Source organism: Contarinia nasturtii, unplaced genomic scaffold (genome assembly GCF_009176525.2).
Source record: "Contarinia nasturtii isolate CC-2019 unplaced genomic scaffold, AAFC_CNas_1.1 Cnas_scaffold_1240, whole genome shotgun sequence".
Taxonomy (NCBI): domain Eukaryota; kingdom Metazoa; phylum Arthropoda; class Insecta; order Diptera; family Cecidomyiidae; genus Contarinia; species Contarinia nasturtii.
Genome location: NW_022198581.1, coordinates 1,993,943 through 2,011,771, shown reverse-complemented (window position 1 = coordinate 2,011,771; position 17,829 = coordinate 1,993,943). Strand labels below are relative to the sequence as shown.

Below are 17,829 nucleotides of genomic sequence, written 5' to 3'. Positions count from 1 at the left end.
TTTCATCTCTTAAAATGTTTACAGGAACTATATAGTCGCGACAGTGCACTGTCGCAGCAGACATTTAAAATGCACTTATTATAAGCATTTGCAGCGCAATTCAAATGTTAGCGAAGAAGAAAAAAAGAGAGGCGAGAGGTGATATTAAATAGAAAAAAAGGAGCAAAACAAATGGCCATGGATTAAGAGCGCGTGCGAGGTTCATTCGCTTCGATGGCGTCTTTAAGGTGCATACCGCCAATTGTATTTTTCGATTTATTTTTTAATAAAAATAATAATAATTCTTTTCCTTAATCGCGACCATCCACCTTTTTTTTTCATTAGTTAACCATTTTTTTTTGTGTAATCAAATAAATCAAAAAATAAAATGAATAGAAACAAAACAACAAAAATTTAGTTTACAAACCAATAGTTAGCGAGAGTAAAATAAAAACTGGAACCAAGTAACAAAACATCAACGCCGACAAATGAAAAGTATGTTGAAAAAAGAAAAGAAACAGAACAGCAAACCAAAAACAAATCAACGAATCGAGAAAAAAAGGGGAAAACAATAATAAAATAAAAAATAAAACAAACAGAAAAATATATTTTGTCAAAGTTTTGCTTCTGTAATTATTTATTTTGTTTACAAATAGAGACAACGGTGGCTTCGACCAAACAACATTTGTTGTTGATACGGTGCTTTTCTTTATTTTATTTTTTCTTCATCCCCATTCCAATGACATATCAAAACAATGTTGGGTTTTCTAATCGAATGCACTTTGTAACATTTTGCATTGGAATGAGGCTGACGAAAAAAAATGAAAGAGATACTCCCGCATGGTTTTCAGCCGCAATTTTTGCGTGTTTTTTTGTATACTTTTAATTTCAAGAATTTTATAGCTTCACTTTGAAATAATACTGAGACAACTACAAGAATGAATTGTTTCATTTAAAATATGAAAATATGCGCGCCATATAATTTGTATATTTGCCAGTAAATTGCCTCGTATCTCGATCAATGTATCCGCGTTTAATTCTACATATTTGTGTCGATTGAATGTGACACACAAAAATAACGTAATTCGGTAAAATCAATACATATTCATTTTTTTTTTTCTAGAAACGTTTTGAAAACGTTCTTTCAGTATATATTTGGCAGTTGGAGCCGAGCAATGGTGAACTCTATTTACAGGCCAAGTTTTCGATTGAAAAATAAACAATCGGATGTTTTCTATTGAACACGTTTAAATTTTTCGACAAAAATAAATCAAGTTTTTTTTTATTTCTATCAAGATGCAATTTGGCAAATGTTGTTTATAGCGCGCATATCTTTGTATACATGTTGTGCCTATGTGTGCGGTTTGCGTTTTTTTTGTTTTTGTTAATTTTTGTTCATTTTCAATTTATGTATTTACGGTCAATAACATAGCTAATCGTATGAATCTATTCAAAAAAGAAGAAATAATAATGATAAATGATAGTGATAATGATAAAACATAACTATATTGACGCTATTGGCTACTGTTTTTTTTTATCTTCGTAAAATTTAAATCAACTTAATAGCAGTTCTCCGTGGAATATTCAGTGTGTCGGTCTTTTCATTTTATATTCTTGCTCTCTTATTTTCGTTTCGCATTTCTTTCTTTCTCAGTTTCTCATTTAATAGGCGATAATCGAGACAATCACACTAAACCAATCCAATAGAAAGGCAAACATTTGATCCTGTTGGTTGGTCAGTCGGACGATAAACGGATTAAAAACACATTCTTATCGAATAACTTTTGTAAAAACTATTAAAAATCATTACATAGCAACCGAAATTCATCGCAGTGAAATTGTCGTTTCATTTTTTGTTTTGTTTAAATATCATTTAATGCTTGCACTTCTTGTTTAGTTTTCCATTTTCTTTTAAATATATATTGCGTGATCAATGTATCAAATGTCAATTGAGAAAATAAAATAAAATAAAGAATTCCTCAATGAGAACATTTCGCGAATCGAATTGATTTTTTTTTGTCATTGAAAACGGAAATGTAAGGAAAATACACAAATTCCATTGTCCACGCATATATCCCTTTCCTCCCGTCGTCTCTCCACCACCAATTTCAGTGAGTTGTGTATACCAAGTTTGTCTCTTTTTGCCCGTGTTTTTTTCATCATTTTTTTTTTGTTTGTTTAATTATTTCATGTATATCCTACTATCTTTTTCTTTAATTATTTAATTTAATTAGATATAATATTTTATTAGGAACAATACCAATATCGTACATAATTTGTTTTTCTCTTGTATTTCTTTTTCATCAATTCAATTTGAGTATGTACTAAATTTGACGTATTTTTTGTGTTTTTTAAATGTTACTTTCATGTTGTGTGTGTGTTGTATGTTTTTTTTTTCGTATATATTGCTTTATGTCTCGTCAGTTCCAGCGTGAGACAGAACATGGGAAATGCATGTTATTTTTTTTTTTTCAATGACGTCTGACATTTTATTTCTATTCTCTTTCTATTTCAAATCGTCATTTCTAAATGTTTACATTTTGTTCGTTAATTTCTTCATTAGTGCAAATCTTCTCAGTACACAATACTATAATTTCTAAATAATTTTACTTATCATTTCTATATAATAAAATTTTTGTGTGTATGTTTTTTTTCATTATTCTTTAATATTATTCATTCAAAACATTGTTTTTACTCGTAAATTCACAAGTTGGTTACTGTTTTGTATTTTTTTTTTCTTCTCTGATATATAATTTCAATGCTTTTTGTTTTTCATGTTCAAGTTAAATACAATGTGTAGGTGATGAACGTGCGCGCATCCGACGACTGTTCAATTCATTTTTTTTTTCTCTTTCTCTGCTTCCAGTTTCAGCGTTCACAACAAATAGTTGTAATGGAATTCGGTGTGAATCCATTTGATTAGGAATGTGTCAATTGTGCTCCAATTCAGGCGATTACGTCTTCGTTTTTTTCTTTTATGTTTCATTTGCTTTCATATCAATCATATCATATTTTGGAAATGGTGTATTTAAGGTGCTCAAATCATTTTGTTATTCAATTTTTTCAATTACACGAAAATTGCTGACGCGACAATTATCGCAATAGTGTGTAAATTTAAATCGAAACGAATGTGCACAACATTTCGTGGATTTTACAGTAAAAATTCGATCTGTGCTCCGATTCGAATTTTGCGCATAATCGAAATGATCGGGAGCAAATGCTGGTTGTTAGAACGAAAAAATAAAATTATTTTCGTGTTTTCACCTCTCATCAAGTCTGGTAAAATGTGCAATCAATTGTGCAATTTGAATGTGTTCTTTTTTTGGCAAATATCATTTACATCTAATCGAATTAAAAATTATCATTTTGGGAACAAGTGCAGTCTACGTTCATATACCTTGTGTATATTTCTCATTGGAATGTGGTTTTGAATTTTTCATGTATGTGTGTGTGTCATCAGTTCATTTCCAATAGACGAAAAAGGCATCTATTTTTGTTGTTTTTTGTGGTGAACAGAACTGAGTATTCTCTCTGTATGCAAAATGCATGGTCAAATTTGTGTTTAACTTACTGGCGCATGTAGTTATTCTCTGTATAATTTGCCTCATCAAATTCAAATTCGCATAAAATCCCTTATTGCTAAAAATGTCTATCATCAACGAATCGATTAAAATTGTTTGCATGTCAAAAATGTATTTTAAATTTCGATAGTATGATGTTCTTTTTTTTTTCCTTTTAAATTATACTAATTTCTGTGTGTTTCTATGCTAGTCTATTCGATATTTGGAATGTGATGTTAAATAGTGTTTTCTTTTTACTTTTATTTCATTGTTTCTATTTTCATTGCTAAAATTGTTTTGGCTTCACATTTTTTTTTTTTTTTGAAGCAAAATGTATGTATACATTTTTTTGTTCTGTTCATTCAGCTAATCGATTTCTATTGATTTAACGGCAGTTGATTTAATTTTTATTTGATGATTTTATTAGCAACACAATTATGTACATATTTTTATTTGATTAGTTCAGCAAAGCATCATCATCGATAGAGCGTCATTGTCTTCTTTTTTTTTGTTTTTATTATTTAAACCAACAACAAAATAATCTTTGTTTCATTTTAAATTCTTCAATTCCAAATCCATTTATAATATTTAGCCAATTGAGAGGAAGAGAATTGCTGTTACATTTTTGTCTGTCAAATCGTCTTGATTTTATATATTTATATGTGTGTATATATGGTATTTAAATCATTTTTCTTTCACATTTCATTAATATATATGAATTTTTCATTGTTCAATGAATACTTAATTCTTCGAGCCATGAATTTACATTATACACGAATAGTTTTTTTCTTACGAAACATAAATATATATATATAAATTTATAAATTTGCTTGGGATACTCTTCTGAGCTGTTCATTTTATGCATGAATTTTGATTGTTCAGCACGAAAAAGTAAAACGATAATAATAATAAGATAAAAAGAATGCATTCTGCAGTCTCTTCAGTCAAACAAAAATTCTTTTCTTTCCTCACAAAAAAACATCCCAAGTAGTTGACAATAACAAATGTTATCAATAATAATACTAATAATACAAAAAAAAAACTAATAGTTGACAAAATGAAAATAATAACTAAAAAATATATAATTGAAAATGACATCTTTTGTTATTTTTTAATTATTATTTCATTTTTTTTTTTTAAATTAAATTTGAGCAATTTGTTTTTGTCTTCCCTAATTTCTAAAAACCGTTTTGTTTGAGAATGTGTAATTCTTAATTATAATACCAAGAAATATAATATAGTTCATCTTTCGGCATGATGGTTGTGTTGTACGCACGAGATCGACTCTGTGATGTCTCTGTGTTCATTTGTTTCTCAACATTTTTTGCCCATTTTAATTTATTGATTTGACGACGATTCTATTTGATTAACTCACCGCTCATTTGGCTATAATTATAAAGTTGTTGTAGAATTTCATTGTTCGTTGTTGCTGATGTTGTTGATTGTTTATCGGTGTTGATTTGTAGCATTAAATTGTTTTCCATTGGCGATGTAGATGGTTGATTTGAATGAATTTCGTCCAATTTTTGATGTTCGCCACCTTCATCTGTAAACGAAGCAGCACCATTTGGTGCAGCGGTATTGGCAGCCGCCGTCACCGCTGTTGCACTGTTCAATTGTTGTTGCGAATTATTTTGCTGTAGAATGTATTGATTGTAGAGACCGGTTATAAATGATGGATTTGTTTGCTGAAGCTGAAGAGAACGAGAGAAACGGAGGAGGAAGTTGTGGTTAACAATCGGGTACGATGGATGAATGCGAATTCATCTATTTAATGCATATAAAAACATAAATTACATTTCATTGTAACATTTGGGCATTTTTGTGTATGTTGTGAGTGTGTGTTTTATCTTGCATTCTGTATTTGTACCTGTTGCTGTGGTGTTGGTGTTACCGATGGCGATTTATCAAATGTGGCCGACATCTGATCGGTTAAACAATTAATGCCACCATTTTCAAGTAGTGTTTTCACTTGGGCCAAATGCTCACGCGAATAAACATGCTCTTGTAAATTAATTTTTTGAATGCCGCAAATTTTACAGTCATCCAATTGAAGATCGGGTGACGCAACCGACGATGATTGATGCAAACTATCATCGTCTGTGTAACATCGGCTGTTTCGGCTCTTTTTATCTTTGGCACGGGCGTTTTGGAACCAAACCTAATTTTTTTTCGGTATCAAAATGAAAAACAGAAACATTCATTACGAAACATTCGATATAAAAATATTTTTTTTTTGTTGTAAAATACTATTTACACATTCTTATGCTTACGATAAGTGTGGTGCATTAGTTAGTTTGTTAAGTAAACAGTATGGGAAATTTTACCTGAACTACTCGTTTTTTTAAATTGACTTTTTTGGAAATTTCTTCCAACATTTTTCGGCTTGGATTCGATTCATTCTGATAGCATTCGTAAAGGAAATTCAATTGTTCGGGTAAAATGGTTGTTCGCAAGCGTTTGTTACTTTGTTTTTCTGTTGTGGCTGCTGTACCGCTTGCATTACGATCGGGACTTCGTCCGCTCGATAGTCCTGAAGTGTTTGCATTGAATACGTCTGAATTTTGTTCGTTCAGCGATTCCATTGAGGCAGTCGATGCGAGCGATACAGATGTTGGACGTTGTTGCTGTTGTTGCGGTGGCTGTTGTTCATTTGTTTGCGATTTAAAGTGTGGATTTGATTGAAGTGCGGCAACGGAACGTTGTTGTTTTTGAATTAAACTCAACATTTGTTTCATAATGGCGGTGGTTTGATTGATGTCTGCTTTCGGCTCTTGTAATTGGCTGGCGCTATCTTGTAGAAATTTTTTCGATTCATTTACTTGATAGTATTGCAACAGATAGTCAAAACTTGGTTTATCGCCACCAAATGCATCCAATCCCGGTGATTTAGAATGTAATGTTGGCGAGCCCAATTGCTTTTGATTTTTCTCATTTTGCAAATAGTATTGATAGAGGTAATCGAAGTTGCCGCCTTTTTTCTTCAATTCATTCATTTGATAGTATTGAAATAGATAGTCAAAATCCATGCTATTTTTATCTTGTTTCTTGAGCTCGTCATTTTGTTCGTTTTGCATGTAATAGTTGTATAAAAATTCAAATTGATCGCCTTTGTATTTTTTATTCAATGTTTTAAAATCGTTCAGCTCATTATCACTCGATTCGGATAGTTTACGCTTTTTCTGTGACAAATCGACGGAATTATCGAGCAAACTAGTTGCACTTCCACCGCCAACCGCCGCCATATTTTGAAGTAAACTAAATGGTGTTGTGTCACCGAATCCCTGGCCGAGCAATTGCTGATTAAATAACAAATTTGGATTGATTAAATTCATTAGTTGGTGCTGATCGTGACGTGCATTCGACGATGGTGTTGTTGCGCCACCGCCTTGTTGAAGAAATGATTGTTGCTGTTGTGCCGATGATGATTGTGGTGATAGAGTGCTTTTGTACAAACTTAAATTGGGACTAGTTGCATTACTAGGGTTGTCATTGTGTTGCTGCAATTATGAAATTTTGTTTGAAGGATGGAAAAATTGAGTGCATCAGTGAATAGAATACAGATTGGCTTAGCTGCCATCATAGTAAAGAAGATGACAGTAAAAGCCACACATATAGAATAGTAATAGCAGATCAATGAGAATAATTTTTTAGAAGTTCGCAATATGCAAATGTTTTTGTCATTCGTTTTTTATTTCACCAAATTGATTTGGTTTTATTTCATTTTTTAACCGTTTCAACCGAGTTTGCATAGTGCGCACCAATAAAAAGACATTTTCCCACGAATACTCATAAGCGCGTGTTCTTTGTTTTATGGAATATTTACCTGTGAATTACCAAAACCACCACCAACACCACCAAATAACGTACCTCCAAGTGTATTCTGTTGCTCGGATTGATGTTGTACATTGCTGCCGCTAATGCTATTGTTTACATCCATACTTGAGCTTGAATCTTCACTGCTCATATTCTGTTGAAATCCATGAGTTTGAGAGGGCAAAAAGAAGGCACTCGAATCATATGATATGGTTTTTGGTTTATTTATATTAAATGGATTTACCTGTTGTTGCATTTGTTGCTGTTGCTCCAATGATATTTGAGCGGCAGCAATTTGGGCTTTAGCCGATTTCTTATTATTTTCCTCTTTGAAACAATGATTCTTCTGATGACGTATCAATTCATAGTATCGTTGAAATACCAAATTACATTTTTTACAATTGTAATTTATATTGGATTTTTTCTCTTCCGTTTCACAGTACGAATGATTTGGTTGATTTTCGTATATTTTACGCTGTTTTTGACGTGCATTCTAAATGATTAGAATGGAAAAAAAAATGTTGATTTTATCATGGCACAAAAATAACAATGCAGAATGACATACCTGGAACCAAACGACAATAACGCGTGGCGATAGCAATAGCAATTTGCTTAAATACTCTAAATCACTGTCTTTTGGATATGAATTATTTTCGAAAAATTCCTGCAAGACTTTTATCTGATAGTCAGTGAAACGAGTGCGATTGGCTCGTTTACCGCTTGACGTTGACGAATTTGATGAATTTGAATTGGCATCAAAGTTCTTTTCAAACATTTTGTTGAGTTGGAATTTCTTTGGAGGACCCATTTCTATCGAAATGCGAGAGAGTAAACATGTCATTTCTGAATTTTTGTCACTTGATCGATTTATTTTGCTGAATCGAAACTTACCTCTGTTGTTGCTCTCATTTTGTGAACCACCACCACCACTGATATTCGCAATATTATTAATTGGAATACTTTCGATTTGCTGGTTGATCATGTCATTGATACTATAGGAAGTGCTGTTTGGTGTTGGTGGCCGCGACAGAATTTCTGAGCCGCTTTCCGATTTTGTTTCAAAATACATGTGCATATTACTGCCATCCTGATCCATTAGATTTTGGTGGTGGTGGTCAACGGAGTTTTTTTGCTGCGATTGTTTGTGTTGTTGTTGTTGTTGTTGTTGAAGATGACGTTGTTGAGCCGCAACAGCTGCAGCTGCTGCTAGCGCTAAGTTATGATGGTGAAACGGTGACTCTGTTACACATGTACAAATGAATGAAAAATATTTCCAAATGAATATCCAATGTAAAGTTTACAATGTAGATAAAATGAAAAAGAGAAAAGCATCATGATTCTTACCATCAAGGTCATTTGGCTCGGATTTTATAGCTTGTGCATAGTCCGATCGATCAGTCGATGCGATGCTCGATGGTTGTGAGTGTGGTCGGCTGTCGTTTTGATTGGATTGAGCATTGTGATTTTGTTGATATCCTTTGCCAGCTTGCTGCTGTTGCAATGAATTGCTCAATTCATTGCCCAGAGAAGTAACTTTCGCTTGGCCCGTCCGTTCATATTCTTCCAAATTGAGCGTTGTTGACGGTGGATTATTGAAATTGTACGGAGAGTCTTTATTGCGTTGACGCTCTTTAAACAATGTATTTCGGAACCAGTGTTTAACCACCTATTCAGGAGAAAAAGTAAAAAAAAGAGAGAAATTCATTAGAGAAGAAAAAAAATCGAAAATCAAAGTACCATTGTACTTCAATCCATTTACAAACAAAACGCAAGACACGTAAACGCCCGATCTGAGTTTGTGATTAGCTGTCATTTATGGGCCGTTAATTTTAATGGTCGATTTATTACTTTTATCGCCGATGCTTTTTTTTTGTTTTTCTTTCGATAAAGCACGAAATGGGTCGATAGACATTTATTCGCGTCGTTAATTTTTTCGCCTTGCTTTTTCTTTGCATTTTGCTTGTGTTTAAAATTTGAAAAAAAGGAAGGAATGAGGGGAGAGAGAAAAGATTACTGAAACACTTACCTTCATCGGTAGATTGGCTTTTTTCGACATTTCCATAATGCTTTCTTCGCTAGGGGAATTGTTAATGTCAAAATGAGCGCGTAAAATTTTCAACTGTTCGTCAGTGATTCGCGTACGTGCACGTTTTTGATTACTTGTCGCCTGCTAATAAAAAAATTGATTCGAATCAAAATGAAATGCAATCAAAATGTTTAAATCAGAAAAGGTGATAAAGGTAGCGAGCGAGAGAGAGAGACAATGTGTTTAATTGTGAAAAATAAAATACAAACCTGTTGTGCTGCTGCCGCTTGTTGTTGTAACAATTGAACCTTTTGAGCAGCTGCTAATGGATTTGCATTTACTGCGATATCAGAAGCATTACTCGATACAGAACTCATGCTAGCGGTTGAACGGCCAAGATTTGGTGCGATATTAAGACCAGCTTCATTGTTGGTATTGGCCTGTTGTGCTGCGGCTGCCGCACCGAATATCAGTGGTGGCGCCAAATTCATGAAGTTCAACGATAACAAATTTTGAAATTGCATCAGATTCAACATATCAAGTGTATTTAATTGTGGATTCCCAGCCAAATTTGGTAGATTTTGTAAGTTCTGTAGGCTCTGCAAACCTTGAAGTCCTCCCAATCCTAATTCGATTAAAAATTAAAAAAAAAAACATTAAAGTTTTAATTTAAGCTTTTTTCATTTTCTTTTTTTTTCTTTTAAATTACCTGGTAATCCTGGCAAGTTCTGTAAATGTTGAAGGCTTTGAAGTCCTTGCAAACCACCAGGTATGCCAAATTGTGGGAAGTTTGCAGCAGCCGCTAAATTTTGTTCCATGATTTTTTGTGCAAGTGTCGCTGGATCAATGTTTAATTGTTGCGACAAATGCTCCAATTGTAATGCTTGCTGTGATTGTTCGGCTAATTTTCCTAATGCTGGCGATGATGCGGCCAATGGTTGCGATAAATTAGTCTCTGCCTTCACTTTCGTTAAATCGGCTGCATTCTTTTTTGAGAAATCAAGAATTTCACTGTCCGGCCCATCGTTCGATGCATTTCCACTGTCCATGTAAAAATCTTTGAATTTTTCGGCAAACTTTTCCAAAAATTCGACGGGAACCTTTTCATTGTGCACTTCTTCGCAATGCGATTTCAATACAAACACACTGGAAAATGTCTTTTTACAATGACGACAGAAGTACTTTTCAGCATTACTTGGTGTATTCAAGCCGGCATTGAGCGATTGTGTCAAATTTGCATTGGCATTCAGTGCGGCTTCGTTCAGTAGGAAATTTGCAAGTGCCGGATTGGCGGCCAAGCGTTGAGCGGTCTCTCCGCTTGGATTCTTATTCATTTCAATAAATTGTTTGACCATATCGGACCCGTAGTTTTCCAATAGCATTTTATAAATTTGATTATTGAATTTTGGTGAATTGGATGCTTTCAGTGCATTCACGGCCGATTCATTTAAATCGACATTTCCGGTGCCACTCATATTCGATGGTGTTGGACTCACTGCACTGAATTGTGAATTGTTTGGTGAAAATTGTTGGCGCTGTTGAAGTTGTTGTTGTAACTGTTGTTGCTCCTTGCAAGCGCGCGTTTGATGCAATACACTACGCATATGAATATCCAATGTGCTTCCCTGTGCGTATGCAACTTTACAAATGTCACATTTAAATTTTTTCTTTGGACTGTCATAGTCATTGTCCGGGCTGCATTTTCTCTTTTGCACTTCACCTTCAATTTCATTGAATTCAAATGATTTCCGATCGAAATCGACCGATTTTCGATCGAAATCAACACTTCGCCGATCGAATTCGGCAGACGATGATGCATTTGTTGCGGCAATCGTTGGACTGGTCGATGGTGTGATGCTTTCGATTTGCTTTTTCTTGTGCAAATGTGAAACGCTGTTAAAATGCACTTGTAAAATGTTATTTTGTGTAAAACTTTCGCGGCATGTTTCGCATTTGAACGGACGTTTCGGATCATTATATTTTTCAAATGAATAGTTGGACGTTTTTTCGGCATTGCGACGTAGATGCAAATTTGATTTATAATGTTGTTGCAAGTATGTTTGATGTGTGAATCCCATTTTGCATTTGTTACACTTAAATTTACGCATTAGATCATTGTATCCCTCTTCGGCCATTGTCTGTGAATTGAGATATTCATCCAGATCGGTTGTTTCGCTGATCATTTCAGTGGAAATCGATGATTGATCATCGGCCGCAACACTGTTACTACGTTGAATTTCCATCATTTCATTTTCCGGACTGCCGGCAATCGGATAATCGTCGTACTCATTGGATTTATCAAGATTTGGCGAGGTTATTGGGCTGCTGGTCGATATGATACCAGAATTATTACCCTGATGGAATTGCTCCATATGCTTTTGCAATGAAGCCAAACTTCGGAAGTTACGCGAACACAAATGACATCTGGTCGCCTCGCGCATCGTATGATACTTTAAGTGTTGGTTGAGTTTCTCTTGTGTTTTAAATGCCAACGAACACAATTTACATCGAAATTTATAAACGTGACGCTCTGAGATCACTGCATTCATGTGACAATCTTTGAAATGACTTAACATTCCGTTAATTGATGCAAACTGTTGTTGGCACACACGCAATATGCACATGTATTCATTGTTGCTGCCCGTCAATTGGAAGTGTTGCGATTCATTGGCATGCATAAATAGTTCGGACATCGATTTCAATGATGTGCCACACATAACACATTCAATATCGGAATTGTCTGCACAACTGCTGGCACTGCTGCCGGGACTTTTGCCAATTTTATTGGTGGCCGCTGCCGCTGCTGCTGCTGCTTGCATCATTGATGCCGTTCCAGTAATCGATGAACTGCTGCTGCCATTATTACTATTCAACCAATGACTAGTTTCGTATAAATTAAGCAGTCTTGCCAAACCATCCGTATTCACATGGTGAATATTCATCACATGATTTTCCAGTGATTTTTTATCGCCAAATGAATCCTGGCACAATGGACACACTGCGGTAAATTCATTTGTACCATCAACATTTTCCGTTCCATCATTTGCACTCATATTAAAATCATCCTCTGAATTTTCGGCATCCATGCGTTCCGATTTGATGTCGTCTTCTTTTTCGGTTGGCGTTGGTGTCGATATATTGGTTCTTCCGGCACCCGATAGCAAATTCATTTCATCCGAACTCCAACGTGCATTGGCATTCGATGATGAAATTATTTGAAAATCGGTATCGTTGCTTTGCGGATGCATCGCACTCAAATGCTGCACAATATCGAATTTGTTTTCGGTGAGATAATCGCAATGATTGCATTTGTAAATATTTGTTGATGTTGCACCAGTCATTGATCCCTCCCCTGAGAACATTTGACGGGTATTTCCTTCGCCGGATCCACAATCTATGACGAAAAAAAAAAAACGAAAAAATAATTAAATAAAAATCAGTTAAATCGAAAATAATTTGTGATAAAAACAACAAAAACAAAACATATATGCAGGTCTAACACGAAATATATCATTTCAGCATTAAATTGAATAAATCTCGTTAACCAGTAACAATTTCCACCTAATAAATTACAACGCATTTTTTTTGTTCGTACGTGTCTACGTTTATTTGTTTGTGTTTGTACGCGCCGCACAACGAAACAAATAATAAATAATAATTGACATGCATGTGTATCTATTTCAACTGTTGTTACTTAATTTATTAAATTCTCATGTACTTGATCATTTACTCGGTCCCTATTATCATCAATGTATAAATAGAGAGAATCTTGGGCGAACGAGCGCACGCTGAATTTCCACACACACACAAACACACACAGAGTCGATGATTATAATGTTTCGCTCAATGATTTTGTCGATTGTATGTAGAGAAAAAAAATGATGATGAAAACACAACAACAAATGAAATCGTTTTGTTTTAAATAAATCTCTGGCTTTCTCTTTGCAATTTATCGTTATATAGAAGACGGGGGTAATTGTTTTAAAAGCAGATTGTCGCGCGCGCAAACGATCGTATTGAGAAGTGAAGAAAAAAAAAACCGAAACGAACGAATGATTCTTGTATGTACACTGATTGAAATGCAATGCACGAGTCCTTGGACAGTGAGAGTAGTGATTTTTTCTTCTCTTCTACAGGATACCCCATACCGCATTCGTTTGTATGTTTACTAACACCATTCAAATGTGTGTGTGTTGGCTTGCACAAAACGTGTGTATGTGCACCTATTGTCGATTACAATAAATACAGTGAATGGGTGACAGAGCAATGGAGCGAAAGAGCAAGAGAATACCAGCACACAAACATTCACATAGCCATGCTTATTTCTTTTCAGTTCAATTGTTGTTATTGTTATTATTGTTGTTGATTGTCATTCTATCCCATTCATTCTGTGTCAATGTATGCTTCTCTGTTTCACCCGCTCCGCCGGTTTACACTCCAGCGCACGTTTTGTCTCGTTTCGTTGCACACACTCAATCGTTCATTCGTTCGCTCGATATAAATGGTTAATCGTTCCATGTGCTATGTTTGTTTCGCCACTCTTTCGCTGCTTGCCGTCGCTGCCAAATACACTCTACTACGTTGCAATACACACATATTTTGTAATATATGAGAGCGAGAGCGATAGAGCGAATGTATACAAAAAGGCTCCACCCATTGTGTGCATACCATGCAGTGTACATTATGTTTCGTACACGATGAAAACGGCACAGACAGAATGGCACAAACTATTACAATAAATATATCAATGAAAATCTACAAAAATCCACAGACGATATTCAACTAATTTAGTAATCTTTTGTATGACATTTATTGTGCTTAATTAGATTCGTCCGCTGCTGCACAACGGCAATATTCATTTCAATTGCAACAATATGTGTGCACAATTTTCAAATAAATAAATAACACACGAGCAAAAATCCGGCTACGGCAACATACGAAATAATGAACAAATCATCATTAAATATAAGCATTTTTGATATTATTTCACAATAATACAGTCACATACACTCTCTCACACACACACACGGGCGCGCACGAGGGAAGAGTACTGGAATCATCTCCTCTCACATTGTGATAACATATCATTGAGATTCTTAGCTCAGTTTCGATCTCTTTCTATCTCGATTTTTCTGTACATTTTCGCGCTGCTTGGACGGGATTGGTTGTCACACAGTTGTTACTGTGTCGCTCGCGACCGATAATAATTCCAGTTACGAGCTGTATATTAATTTATTACATGTATCATTACAAGTATTTTTATATCGTCGTCGTCGTCGTTGTCATCCCATATTCTAAATTTGCAATGTTGGATATACTTCATGCTTCAACTGGCTAATAATAATGAACGTTTAGCGTGCGCATTTATCTCTATTGATATAAACGATGCCGCTTGGTGATCGCTAATCTCTTGGATTCCGAATTGTAATTCTATGCATACAACCATCGTGTGTGATATAATTTGGGAGCATTTTTACCACACGAAAAAAAATGTATGACTGAATTTCATATTTTATCGATTTAAAAATGGAATGGAATTGTGAGAAAATGCAATTCCCAATGCACTTTCATCTATGCATCGTATCTCCTTTTATTGAATCGCCAATTCGGTTGATGCTGATAGTAATTTTCATTGTACTCGGCGGCACCTTTATTCGAAATTTTCCAGCATCATTTTACCAAAATTCGCCATATAGCACAGTTTGAATTCGTTTCAATCACGGCGTAATATACTCTCAGTTGGTCGCATTTGTTGTTGCTACTTTGATAATCGACAACGTATGCTCTGGTCGATTGTCGTTCAAATTATATCCATTGGTTCATTGTTCGTTGTCACGATCGAGGCGACACAACGATCGAGAAAAGGAGACAAAGAGAGATAGAGAGAGTGCGCCCAAAGTCTCGTTATATATCACACGCTCAGTTCGTTTTGTGTTCATTAAAATCATTTTGGATAAATGTGAATTTAGTATTTGTATGCTGCGTAGAGGGAGCGAACGAGAGAGAGAGACAGAGAGCACATTCATAAATGTTACAATGGCTGCAAACGTCTTATGGGTCAATTTAAATTACAATTAAATTAAAATAATTGAATTAGACATTGATTTATTTTGATATGAGCGACAAACCGAAAATGGTAATCGGATATAGTGGTTTGGGTGTCTTGCTACTGTGTGACAATCCATGTAGCTTATTCAATATTGAAATCAGTAGCAAAGCGCTCTTGAATCATTTTACATTTAATTAGAGATTGCAAAAGAGAGAATGAATGAGAGCGAACGAGGACGTTTATTTCTTAAAATACAAAACAAAAAAGCCGAATGTACACTTGCATAAAGCATACCGCATTGGCATTCCAATTTTTGAATGGAAATATTAACAAGAAAATAAAGACGAACGGGGGCACATACAGACACGCACTCATACATTTTTCGACTTGAATAAATGGAATGTTGGATGTTTTGTAAAGAGTCACACAAACAATCTAGTTAATTGAAAAGAATTAACCGCGCGTCAACAAATGGATTATTGCGTATTTAAATGAATGTTTTGTTTGTGGTGATTTTCTACTTGTACAAATATATCTAATGTACTATAGAAACGGTTATGAACCATAATGGTTAAACACTCTCTGATTATGAGATGAGATATATACTACAATATAGCAACTATTAAACGATGGACATTATCTTTAAATAAAATATAATTTGATTTTCGATGTTACGAGACGCAAGACCGATGTGTGTATGGTGTGTGTGTTCGTTTGTGTCGAAGAGTCAAATCGTGTGTGTCGATTCATGCGCGAAAGCACGAATGAAAACGCAACAACAACATTTCGGTCAGAACTATGCACACCATTTAATAATGAGAGAGATATATAAACCGTTTAAATACTAAATTCGTCGAATGCAAAATGAAATCCAAACTAATGTGAACACAATTGACTGCGCGACTGTGGTCGGTTGGTCGGTCAATGGAGGGAGGAATAGGCGGGTTGCATTGAAATTTATACATAAGCAAACGCGAACGTTCATTCAAGTAATATGAATATATATAGTGAAGTGTTCATACCACCAGCATCACCATACACCATGTACATATCGAACAACCGAAACGATGTGACAATTGGCAAAAGAGCGTACCAAAGTCTGATTATAATATTATTATTATTATATATATATTTTTTCGTCTCTCTGTAGGAGAGAATATAACACAATTCATTCAAAGAAACTGTGTGACACACTGCGAGATAGAAAGACAGCGTACATTCAGAATGAATAGTATTAATTACGAAATATACCGGATATTCTCAATAAAGCCGACTAAATCCAAACAAAAGTAATAAAATAATGACATAAATATGTTATAATAATAATAATAACAATGATAATAACCATATTCATAATGTCAGCAATGGGACCTAGCACTCTTTCTCTCTCTCTCTCTCTCTCTCTCTCTCTCTCTCTCTATCTCGCATTAGTTCATTTAAAATACAAAGCCCACATTGATTTCATGAGCTGAGAGTTCTCATTTTTTTTTCTATTCTCTTTTTTAATCCAAAAATTAATATGGCCGATATATTCTATGGGATAATTAGGCATAGCTCGAACAATTAGTTTTTTTTTCTCTCTCCGCTTATTTCTCTCTTTTTTTTTGTCTTCGTATTTTGATTTGCAGTTGGTGAACAACAACTCCAATTCGTTCCTTTTGATTTGATTCCTTTTGTGAACCGATACTTGTGTTCCTTAAGATTTGTTCATCTTTCTCTCTGTCTTATTTCTCGGATATTTCAGCGTTATTGTTACTGATGTTAAGATACAGAGAGAGAGACAGAGAGCGAAAAAACAAGTAAAACAAAATTAATAGCAATAGCCAAGGAAAACAAAGAGCATTTTCCAGATTGAAATAATGAATTCGCCATTGAGAGAGTCTTACTTCGCGCACCTTTTATCGAAAACATATTCATATTGATAAAGTAAAAACCCATATACATCGAGTCTATACAATATCTCTCAATTGAATGGGATGTTTGTAGTCTTCATCATCATTTTTCTCGATTTTTGCAATTGTATTGTAAAACTGCAGTTTTACTCAAAAATGAATGAACAAACGAATGGTTGTACCATTTATAATAGAAAACTGCAGCAAATTATTACATCGAAAATAATGTTGTTCAAATCAAAACTTTGTTTAATGATGAGCACAATGAATACAGAGTCAAAAATTTATGATATGGTTCAAATATTGAATTTTATTGAATATAATCGTTTCGTTGAAAGACGAAAAATAAAATAAGATGATTCATTGTGAATGAGAAAAAAAGAGTGTAATCCACTGACAACTGATGCGCGCACACATATTCATATCTATATGAATGTGAAAAGCACACTGTCTCGCCTCGGCCAATGTTGAAAAGTACACTGTACCAGTACGCTGTGCAGTCCGGCT

At 34.5% G+C, this 17,829-nt stretch overlaps 1 protein-coding gene across 9 annotated transcripts in view; it reads right to left on the bottom strand.

Moving 5' to 3' along the window:
• Window positions 1-4,672: 4,672 nt before the first annotated feature.
• The window catches only part of LOC116344992 (zinc finger protein 2), a 135,486-nt gene continuing 122,329 nt past the window's right edge, over window positions 4,673-17,829 (bottom strand). For 5 of the 9 annotated variants that reach the window (XM_031773930.1, XM_031773933.1, XM_031773935.1 and 2 more), the window contains 11 exons: window positions 10,091-12,775; window positions 9,651-10,006; window positions 9,382-9,525; window positions 8,700-9,021; window positions 8,247-8,594; window positions 7,921-8,165; window positions 7,600-7,848; window positions 7,366-7,509; window positions 5,867-7,039; window positions 5,410-5,700; window positions 4,673-5,233 (listed from right to left, as the gene is read on the bottom strand). In XM_031773930.1, coding sequence (XP_031629790.1) covers window positions 4,898-5,233; window positions 5,410-5,700; window positions 5,867-7,039; window positions 7,366-7,509; window positions 7,600-7,848; window positions 7,921-8,165; window positions 8,247-8,594; window positions 8,700-9,021; window positions 9,382-9,525; window positions 9,651-10,006; window positions 10,091-12,775 — 6,293 coding nt within the window. In that variant the 3' untranslated portion in view covers window positions 4,673-4,897. Of the gene's footprint in view, window positions 5,307-5,336; window positions 5,701-5,866; window positions 7,040-7,365; window positions 7,510-7,599; window positions 7,849-7,920; window positions 8,166-8,246; window positions 8,595-8,699; window positions 9,022-9,381; window positions 9,526-9,650; window positions 10,007-10,090; window positions 12,776-17,829 lie in introns of those variants that run through there. The other 4 variants (XM_031773934.1, XM_031773938.1, XM_031773936.1 and 1 more) reach the window with 4 other exon arrangements.